The sequence below is a fragment of the Portunus trituberculatus genome, chromosome 44 (assembly GCF_017591435.1).
Source record: "Portunus trituberculatus isolate SZX2019 chromosome 44, ASM1759143v1, whole genome shotgun sequence".
Taxonomy (NCBI): Eukaryota; Metazoa; Arthropoda; class Malacostraca; order Decapoda; family Portunidae; genus Portunus; species Portunus trituberculatus.
In genome coordinates, this window is record NC_059298.1 from 16,514,059 (window position 1) to 16,525,303 (window position 11,245).

Below are 11,245 nucleotides of genomic sequence, written 5' to 3' on the forward strand. Positions count from 1 at the left end.
TCGCGGTGTGTGTGTGTGTGTGTGTGTGTGTGTGTGTGTGTGTGTGTGTGTGTGTGTGTGTGTGTGTGTGTGTGTGTGTGTGTGAGGGGAGCCAGATAGATAGATAGCCAAGTAAGCAGGCGTAATAGACAGACAGACTGACTGACCTACTAGCACACTGGCATACACACACACACACACACACACACACACACACACAGAGAGAGAGAGAGAGAGAGAGAGAGAGAGAGAGAGAGAGAGAGAGAGAGAGAGAGAGAGAGAGAGAGAGAGAGAGAGAGAGAGAGAGTGGGGAGTATCTGTCTGTATGTGTGTATGTATGTATTCGGCTTCCACCTGTTGCTTCACGAACACGCGGGAGGACCGGAAGTGCGTCTTTATTAAGCCAAGTCTCCTGGAAGTTGGTCGACGAGTAACACCTGACGGCCTTTCCTCCCTCCCTCCCCTCTCCCCATCCTCCTTCCCGTCACACCTGTAATTAGGAGGAGGGGGAAGCAGAGTTATATACACAGGTGGAGTACGGAAGGAAGCATCAGGATGGAGTGTGAATTCTGAGTCAAGCTTTATACTGTCATGGTCTGTGGTAATGGGGCTCCTTTATTCGCCTCTACTGTGCTTATTGTTTCCTTTCCGTGTTATGTGATCTGATATTTATCATCATTATCATCATCAGGACGTGGTGTGAATTTCGAGACAGGTTAAACTTTATACTGTTATAGTCAATCAAGCTTTTTTTTTTTTTTTCATTTGCCTGTGCTGTGCTTATTGTTTTCTCCTTTTATGTGGTCTATTGATATATCTTTCCAATATCTGACACGTAATAGATTCCCACTACAACATTGAATTTCAGGGAATGCTAAATGTAATACAAGCTGATGAACTTAACTTGCGAACAAGACGGTGCTTATAGATAGATGGGTGAATGAATGTATGTATGGAGAAAGATAATTAACCTATCTTGGCTTATCTCAACACAATGGAAGTGAGGTGGCTTTTATTTAATACTGTATTCAGTAGTGCTGGGTGTATTATCAACAGACATTTTATTGTTGTTTGTTTACGGGAGCCAAACTTTGATGAAAATAATAAGTAAATATCTATTTTCTTTCTGTTATGCCCTGGCTGTTGTTTCGTTCGTGCCATGTATTACCAATGTGCTTTTTTTTTTAACAGAAAATAGGAAGATAATGAGTATGGTGTATATCAACCTTCTATTTATAATTTATCTTGCTTTCTTGTTCTACCTAGTTCTTGTATTTGTTTAATTTATCTATTCGTTTACATATCTTTGTTATAAAGAGAAAGAAAGAAAAAGAACTGCGTTTCCTATGAAAGGCAAATGTTGATTTAAAATGTTGGAGCTGCCTTATAAATCTGCTACAGTTCGTGGTTTGAACAACTGAGTGGTGGGATCCGGTGTATCTCGTGCCAGAAGGTTTGTGAGGCTCCTTCAATGCACAAAACTAGAACTGACAAAAAGAAAAGAAAAAAGACAGCGACGGAGATCATAATAGATACACAGACCGACGAAAAGATATTTTTTGTGTGTACCTCACAGATAAATAGTTTTCTTGGCCAGGTGTTTGAGAAGAGTTTTCCCTGGGGATGTAAACGTTCAGAGCCACCTGTGTCGCTAGCCAGCCTCCCTCAGCTGTCACTGGCGACCGAGCTGGAGGGCCAGGTGGTGATGGGTGTGTTGCAGCAGTACTGTGCTCTCTCTCTCTCTCTCTCTCTCTCTCTCTCTCTCTCTCTCTCTCTCTCTCTCTGTGTGTGTGTGTGTGTGTGTGTGTTATGGCTATAAATAATTACTGAACATTATGAAAAAACAGGCTCTGTAAACTCTAAGTGGCGAGAAAAAGTCAGTATGAATTATATAGTAATATTCTTACATGGTAAAGTATATATACATTGTTTTTCATTTTCATGAGTCAGCAACAGAATGTGGCAGACATTTTCTCTTTTCCTTATCCCCCGCATTACCATTATTAACTTTGTCTATCTCCTTATCAGTACGTAGTAAATACACTAAAGTGTATTTACTCTGTTTTGCCTTACAGCTACGTTTTTTCTCTTTCATATGTCTCAGTTCTCTATGCACTACACTATATGCATGAACTGGTTTCCCTCAGCTGCATTTGTGTTTTTCTGTCTATTTCCTAACACCCTTCTTAAATAGTTTCATTTAATTGGCTGGAATGTTTCTACCAAGAATTTTGTGTAGATTTTTCCCCATACCTGTCTATCATCACCTACTCTCTACATTCTTCGTCCTTCTCATCCTCGTTCTTTCTTTCCTACGTCCTTGTGGTAAGTGAAGAGTTCTTTATCCATTAAAACACGACCACCTCTTCGCTCTCTTTCCGCGACCTTCTCCCCTCTCATCTCCAATTCTCCCATCAATCTCTCCCTCTCTCTCCTTCCCCGTCTCCCTCCCTCCAGTGGGTAACAAGGCGTAAGTTACGGCCTCGCCTCTCAAGGTTCCTCTCGTTTCCTTTGTCGCGAGGATAACGACTCCGGAACCTTCTCTCACTGTAAATAGATTAGTGAGTGAGTCAGCTCATCTGTCGATTTTCCTTTTGTACCCTCTCTCTCTCTCTCTCTCATTATCGTTCTACTCACCATTATCAATCATTTCTATGTGTGCTGTGCCTCCCTTTTATTCAACTAACTATTCTCTCTTTATCCTTCCCTGTATACCACCATCCTCCCATTTTCAATCTGCCTTCTCCCACCTGATCTACCCCTATCACTGTCTCCCTCCGTACTACCTGTCTTCTGCCTCACCCCTTCCTCCGTTCCAACCTTTTATAGCTGCCTTCCCACCCTTATATAGCCATACATCAACATCTCACACCCGCCTCTTCAATTATCCCGAATCATGTTCTCATTACTTCTTTCATCCGTGGAGGCCGTGCTAAACCTACTCTGCTCCCCATTACCACCTACGTCCAATGTCCAGACACTCCAACCAGCAACCACTAACTGCTCACCGCCGACTACTCCCATCCCCGCGTTTATTTTATTAAAAATCGTTTTTTTTTTCAATAACTGAATTTGGTAATGTTTTTTTTAATTTTCAAGGATTATATCAGGTTTTCGTAGTGTAGTGGTTATCACGTGCGCCTCACACGCGCAAGGTCCCCGGTTCGATCCCGGGCGAAAACACGCAACTTTTTTTTTTTTTTCCTTATTCATTTCCTTTTTCATTTATTCATTTGTTTTGATTGATGATTTTATTTTTCCTTGTATTTTATATTATTATTATTATTTTTTTTTTTTTACTTATCCATTTTCGCAGATTCACACTTCGCATGTGTGTATTTACCTAGTTGTATATTGCAGGGTTCATGTGTGTGTGTGTGTGTGTGTGTGTGTGTGTGTGTGATTTCTTCATGGGTAGATCTCCACTGGAATCCTTGGAAGTACCGTGTCTGCCACAGTCGCTCGGAATTTTGGCGCCAGGAAGTCCCTAAACAAGATAAAAACGACTAAAAAGATCTCTTTACCTTGGTCCTGAAGATATTCCCTGAGTAGCCTGAGGAGGGTGCGGCGCGGGAGGGAATGTGTGGGTGCGGCAAATGACCTACTCACGAGCCTCACTGTGCGGTGCAGACATGACCCTGTAGCTGGAAAGGATTGTCGATATTCACAGATGTTACTTATCTATAAAGAAACTTAACTCAGGTGATCAGCTTTATTCCTTTATCGCTGCGTGAGCTGCTCCTCCTTTACAGATAACATCACTGACTGCTGGCTACTTATTTTGTGTCTTTATGGTGTTCACTGCCACGTAAACCTCAGCTAGTGAAGAGTCGTGACAAACTGAATCCCTGTTACTTGTATTAACGCGTCATGGTGACAGGTAAATACACGTCCGCCGCCGTCCATTTTGAGTCCACGTTGGCCAGACATCCCGGAAGCCTCTGTTTCCATTTGTGGTGTCAATAATAGAGCTCCTCTTTTGAAGTCATTGACCAAATCCTTCAGTGTTTCAGCCACAACTTGCTGTAGTGCAACACATATCAGTACAACATCCCTCATGCGTATCTTAAGCAGCTTTTAACTTGATGTGATACACTGTTTTTTATTTTATTCTTTTTTTTCTGTTTATCCGGATTAAGGTTCTGGCCACGCTGTGTCCCAGCAATGACCAGGTTTAGATAGTTTGTAGGCCTAGTGATCCATGACCCCCTGACCCACACCCATTCACCTCACTGACAGGTGGGGAATTCCGACCACGTGCAGGTTTTCACAGGTGTCTGGAAGAGCGAGTAGGTATGTGGGGCTTTTTTTTTCTTTTTCTTCTTCTTCTTTTCGTCTTTTCCTTTCTTCTTCTTTCCTTCTTTCTTTCTTTCTTTCTTTTCTCTCTATCTTTCTATCCTCCTCCTCCTCCTCTTTCTTCTTTTCTTCTTCTTCTTCTTCGTCGTCGTCGTCGTCGTCTTCCTCTTCTTCTTTGTTACTTTTGTGCTCACTATCATTATGCCACTGTAGAAAGCAATTATAGAAAAAAGTTTGAATTCGTTACTAGCAAAGAGGAAGGGAAGAGAGAAACGTCTCATTTCGTATACTATTTCTTAATTGAAGATGCAGTATCGTTAACCGTTCATAATAAAAGGAAATATCAAAAGACGTCGTTCCCCCTGCATACTACAGAGCTACCGTGTCATTTATCGAGATGTAGACTATAGTAATTTTTTTTATCTTCATTTACAGAAAGAAGTATGTGGACTAATCTCAGCTTCTCCTAGTGTTCTCCTCCTCCTCCTCCTCCTACTACTGATGATGATGATGATAATAATATTTCTCGAGATGTAGACTATAGTGATTTTTTATCTTCATTTACAGAAGTATGTGGACTAATCTCAGCTTCTACTACTACTACTACTACTACTACTGGTGATGATGATAATAATATCTTCTTATACTACCATTGGTTTTGCCTGCAATTGGCATTTAATCTAGCATCGTTCCTGGGATGCTCAACTTCACATATAAGAACCAGTGTTAAAGGCTCCCAGGGACAAGCTTGGGTCACGTGGCACTGTTCACGTGACACTGACTACCGTCTACCCCCACCACCACCTCCCAGTACCAGATATTTAAATTTACCGGTCGCGGGCTGACCGACTGCCTGTGACGTCATGGTGAGGAGAGTGGCGTCAAACTATAAGCTCCTCCTCCTTTTCCTATCCCCGTCTCTCTCTCTCTCTCTCTCTCTCTCTCTCTGAAACAGATCGAAGATTCCAGTGTTTTCTATGATGTTCGTGCTAGAGTGAAGACCATGATATATTTGCGAAAAAATACCATTAATAAACGTGTGTGTGTGTGTGTGTGTGTGTGTGTTTTATCTGTTTATTTTATGTATGTTAACCCTTCAAAGCCTGAATTATTTTTTTCTTTTGTAAATGAATATGTTTATGATATTTTTATTTAGTGGTCATGCTAAAATGTATTTATGTGATTGAAATTAATTTCGTATTTGTATTTGTGTAGTTATAAGGTGTTACCATATGGTCACGCTAGGCTAATCTGGAAGCGGAAATGGTAGGGTCCTTGGATAATACAATACAACATATGCTCCCTTGAAGCTAATTTTATTTTTTTCATAGAGTACACATAAAGGTTTATGGTGATACAAGATACAAACATAATTGTTTTACTATTTATATACTGAGTACACATAAAGGTTTATGGTGATACAAAATACAAACATAATTGTTTTACTATTCATATGCTGTGTTTTACAATATTATTTGCCAGTGTGATAGGTAAGAAAGCATGACACACACAGTCCAACATCACATTTACTGCATGCTGTGCGACCTACAGATTTGCAATATTCTCCTGCACAACGTCTTCTTTTGTTGCCTAGGTTTTGAATAATGTAATGGTTTTTACCATCATATCTAATGGAGTCTGGTAGTCGACCTTTGGATACACTGGCCTTTGACGTGGATGGCGACCAGCTCCTCTGGGGGAAGATCCGTAAGATGTCAGATAAAATCTTACTATTTCCCTCTTGAACTCCAGCTGTGTCAACTTTGATCCTACACTTCTGTGTAGTTGCCATGCATTCTGAACCGATACATCTAACAGCCATGTGAAAATTGACCACCACCATTTTTTACCACGAATTGATATTCTGTGCCTGTTTACGTTTTCATCCATCAGATCTGTTCCTCCCATGTATTTGTTGTATTCTCCAATCAAAAGTGGTCGTGGAATCATTATATATTTTTTTTCCTTCTTAGAATATCTCCTTACATGACCAACGGGATTGACTGAGTGAACAGTTGTTGCTACAGTAACGGATCCAGTGTCTTGCCATCTTGCAACTAAAATTCCATCATCACTACACTTATATGTAAAGGTTCCCCTTTCAAGCTTCTTCATATCTTTGCAAGGCATTATGGTGCATTCCTTTGGAACCCGTGACTCCCTGATTGTCCCAGTACCATTGTATCCCTCTTGTTTCAAATAACTCAGCAGCTCCATACCAGTGAAGAGATTATCAAAATATAAACTGAATGGCAAATTCTTTGTATCATCATCAAAACTATCAATCATTTGAATTAGAGGAGTTACTGCCTTTCCAAATTGCTTCTCATAATCCTCATTGATTTGCACATTCTTTCCTTGATACACATCAAAATTTACCAAATAGCCCGAAGGAGTGTTCAAAGACCAAACCTTGTAACCAAACCTAATTGGTTTTCCTTTGATAAACTGTTTACACCCATGAGGCCCATAATATGCAATCATAGATTCATCATAGCTCAGCCTAGGTACAGGAACAAAGTGTTTTACAAATTTATTTTGAAGTTTCTTTATCAGTGGACGGAGCTTCCATAATTTGTCTCTTGAATCCATGGCATTATTATCAGCAAAATGCAGAAATTTCATAATTTGGATAAACCTGTCTCTCCTAATAGCTGCATGAACCATCTCATTTCTCATGTCTGGACCTGAATCCCAGTAAAACCTTTTTCCTGGCAGCCTATTGTACCCAGAGAGAATCAAAACTGCAATAAACACTTTCAGCTCGGCCTTAGTTACTGCAGGGTCAGGTTCATTCTTGAACTGTGCATAGATTGGTATTTCAGCCAATATCATGTTAAATATGTCTTCATCAAAAAACAACTCTAGCAGCTCATATGGACTAAAATCACGGTACTTTGAAAAATCACATTCAGGGAAATGAGACAATGAGTTGCACAGGTCATGTTTTCCCCACTTGCGTTGTTTACGTTGATTCCGTTTCCGTTTTTCATTTTTCTTACTAGGTTTACAATTATCACCTTCTGCATCATCAGTAGATAGTTCAGGGTCAAGCTGTGTTCGTGCATTGTTTGCAAATAATACCTCAGCTCCAGCACGTAACTGTCTGCCAGTCAAATTGTCGAGCATTCCCCCCTTCGTCTTCATCAGCAGAATCTTCATCTGACTAGACATTTGGCTCTGGAGGTTCAATGTACAGCCTACTAATGTCCTTTTCATCATCTTCCAGTTCTTGAAGTATCTCGTCCACTGTTAAGTTCCTAAGAAGAGAAAATAAATAAATATATTTATAATATCGCTGTAAAAACTCAGAGTTTATTTTTTTCATTCTGCAAAAGCCTAGTGTAACCATACGGTAACATTGTGATTGCACGCTTCCCTAACAAAACGTGTATATAATAGTAATACACTGGATACATGATTTGAAAGAGTAGTTCCTTCTTTATAAAATAAGATATAATCAAACATAAGAATTAAAACAGAAGTGAAGAAAACTACTGTCCTACCTTTTCGATTGAGCCATGGTGGATGGCGAGAAGAAGCGTCTACACACTTCAGCTGCTTGTGCCAGACTAAGGAATAAGATGACGGTAGTGATGTGATATTTCATTTAGCCAATGCCAGGCATTCTTCATTTGGTGGGAAATTTGAAACGGATAACATGCTAGAGATCTGTTGTCACTTAAAGTGCGCACTGAAAACTGTGACCATATGGTAACGGTAGGCGTTCAAGGGTTAATGCATTTACCAGATTGTGTATGTGACGTGAATATGAGAGGTGGATGCTGCTAGCCAGCGGGCCATGAGTGACGAGTTGATGCTTCCTGGAGGACCAATTTGTCGTCCGTGCAAGGCGCTTTCAGTTGATCAACAGGGGAATGACGCACGTGCCCATTTGTAGGCGTTGAAGAGAGAGAGAGAGAGAGAGAGAGAGAGAGAGAGAGAGAGAGAGAGAGAGAGAGTGGAGTTATCAGTGGAGGAAGAGAGTGCTATCTTCCAAGGCTTTGCTTATCAGCCGCCGTTACCCCACGTGGTCAGCGGCGCCTTGTAACATTCGCGGGTCGTCTGTTTGGCATACCGCCCCCACTTGCGCTTTGGTCATCCTGCAACCTTTGCCCGTTCTTTGATCCTCCGCCCTCACTATCCCGTCACCTTGAATACTTTCCTCTTCTTTCGCAAAGTAGAATACTAATAGTAGAGTTATATTTTCCACTTTCTGTCATGGATGGTGGAATTAAACCAGCTCCCATCTTTAGGCACCGATGATAATGACCACTAAACCAAACGACTGTATTGTACGCCACAGGGGAAAAAAAAAAAGATAAAATGAAAGGTTATCGTAAAGATCTCTTAATGTTCTGACGGTGTGAATAAGATTAACTACACAAATACCTTCCCAGGGACATGGCAATCACTAGAGGAGTAGGGCACTTTTGCGTGCGTGCTGCTGAGCTCTTGCAGATTAAATACCACTCTCTCTCTCTCTCTCTCTCTCTCTCTCTCTCTCTCTCTCTCGGCTGAGGTGGAGTGGATGTTCAAATCATTGGGTAACATGCGGTAACAACACTTCGTATTACAAGATGCACCGTAATGTTCACACCGATTGTATGTTCAATTAAATTTTTCAATTATGTCTAGCGAAAACGATTCCATGAGAGAGCACACTCCTCCGTCACTGCTAATGTTATTTTATTTTATTTTTTTATTGTTATTGATGGATCCGCATACATATCCTGATCCGCTTCTGTATCTAATCTCACACTTATTCGTTCAGAGTAAGTTTTCATTTAAAAGAAATAGTTGCAATCAGTTGAGATATATTAGAGATAGACCTACGATGGTGAATGCATTCACTTCCGGGAGATAACATTTATCTCCGGTGTTGTCTATGCACTTTCCGTGGTGATAGTGAAGGTAAACGGCGTAGCAGAAAATATACGAGTATGTATACTTTGTTCTCACCTTATGGGTCCATTTGTGCGTCAGTTATAGGAAGTTGTAGAGCTTGTTTATTTATTTATTTTATTTGTTTTTCCACAAGTCTAAGTCGTTTTAAGCAAATAATACAGGAACGCATTGTCGCGTGTCTTCTAATTAGATTAGGACGACTTGGATTCAGAATGAAGGAAAGAACAGCTGATTCATGAGTTTTAAAGACAGAATAATTGTATTTATGTATTTATTTCTATATCCTGAGGTAACGCTAATACGAAAAAATATATTGCTCTGATGACGTATTCATTGAGTGCGCATGCATCTTACGTATATGTCAGCCGTTATACTTGGTGGGTATGTGGGGAGATAGGTTTCTCGGGGTAATTTGAAGGTAACCCGATGGTTAACGGTCTGTAAGAAATTGTATGACCAATATAGTCACTGCTTAATAAGTGTGTGTTTCCTGCATCAGGTTTGCTGAACGGGAAGATTCTGTGACTGAAAATTTTCAAACTCCCTCGTTACCCATAGGGCCATAGGTATATTGAGATGCAGGTGACACTGACGTCGCGGTGCACAGCAAGGCACGGCATTGCACCACATAGGTTTAAATGCAAGCGTGGACGTTGGTAGTCAAGCCGGAGCGTCAGACATCTGTGGAGTAGTAGCAAGTACAGGCAGGATACATGCAGTTTTCTACACACGTGCGGCGCGTCAACGTCAAGGTCACTATTGACCTTGAACCCACACTGTCAGCACTCACTATGACGTCCACTGAGGAAGTGAAAGAGGGTGTCAGTCTTCCAAGAATGCTGTTTGATACAAAGATTTTGTGAAAAGACGAATTATGGACGTTCATTGCAAACAAGTCACATAATAGAAAGAGGTTACAGTTTCTTATAGCCCCTTTTCCATGTATTTACTCCCTATACACTGACTTAAAGCCACACCACACCTTTTTTATGCAAGAGGGAGAACTGCCGAGGGCAACAAAATATCAGAAAAAAAGGCCCACTAGAACTGCAGTTTCCTTAAAAGATTTGAAAGAATTATAAAAAAAACCTGGGACAAATGTCTTGATACCTCTCTCTTAAAAGAAGTCGTTGTAGGAAGATGGAAATACAGAGGCAGGTAGGGAGTTCTAGAGTTTACCAGTGAAAGGTATGAATGATTGAGAGTACTGGTTAACTCTTGTATTAGGGGATTCGACAGAAAAGGGATGAGTGGAAGAAAACCTTGTACAGGGAGGCCGCAGGAGGAAGTTAGCATTTAGCACTTGAGCTACCCTTCCCTCACTGGTTACTCTATTTGACTGCTGTGCGTTCCTCAGTGTGTAGTTACTAATGACGTGTTAATATGCGACTGAAATTGCAAGTCGCTAGAAGTATCGACTGAGCTCTTCTAGTCGGAACACGTTCACACATAGCGACTGGGAAGTATCAGCTGGTTGGCGGGAAGTGAATGTAAACAAACAGCTAGCCAACAAGATGTCTTCCTCTGGTGTCGATGACGATTGCAATCAAATTAAATCACAAGTACTCAATCCTTACTTCAAACAACACCCTGCATAGAGGGAAGCAGTCATCGGAGAGTGGCAGCTATTTCCGTAAGCTTTTTTGGCTCTAGAATTAACTTTTAGAGTCCCAGATGTGGTCTTCTCCCTCAACAACTCCAAAATCTTCTTTACATCGACACCACATTTTCAAACCTTCCTCCGTGACCTCACAATTAACAAAGTCGCAAATCGACTGAACAAGACCAACATGTTGGTCTTGGTTTGCGACTATTATTTCTAGTTGTTAGGCAATTTCAGTCGCATATTGGAACGCGTGAACCCACCTTAAGCGTGACAATTATGGAGACGTTAACACGTTCGATTTTTTGGTAAAATACAAACAAGTCAAGATCCGAATCTGTTGAAAAGTTAGCAGACATCGCAATGACTCACTTCTGCACGTAAATGTTGACAGCCTCTTACATAAACAATAAGATAAGTCCCGTGTTAGGAGTTAAGCGGCCTACGGCATAGGCGGAT

The 11,245-nt window shown here is 40.9% G+C and overlaps 1 protein-coding gene across 1 annotated transcript in view; it reads right to left on the minus strand.

Annotated features, from left to right (window-relative positions):
- The window catches only part of LOC123518733 (piggyBac transposable element-derived protein 2-like), a 10,419-nt gene extending 2,970 nt beyond the window's left edge, over positions 1-7,449 (minus strand). Inside the window, exons 1-3 of the mRNA XM_045279735.1 lie at positions 6,262-7,449; positions 5,787-5,968; positions 334-469 (exon numbers count right to left, since the gene is read on the minus strand). Of these exons, the coding sequence (XP_045135670.1) occupies positions 334-469; positions 5,787-5,968; positions 6,262-7,449 (1,506 nt within the window). The remainder of the gene's footprint in view (positions 1-333; positions 470-5,786; positions 5,969-6,261) is intronic.
- Between the last annotated feature and the right edge of the window lie 3,796 nt (positions 7,450-11,245).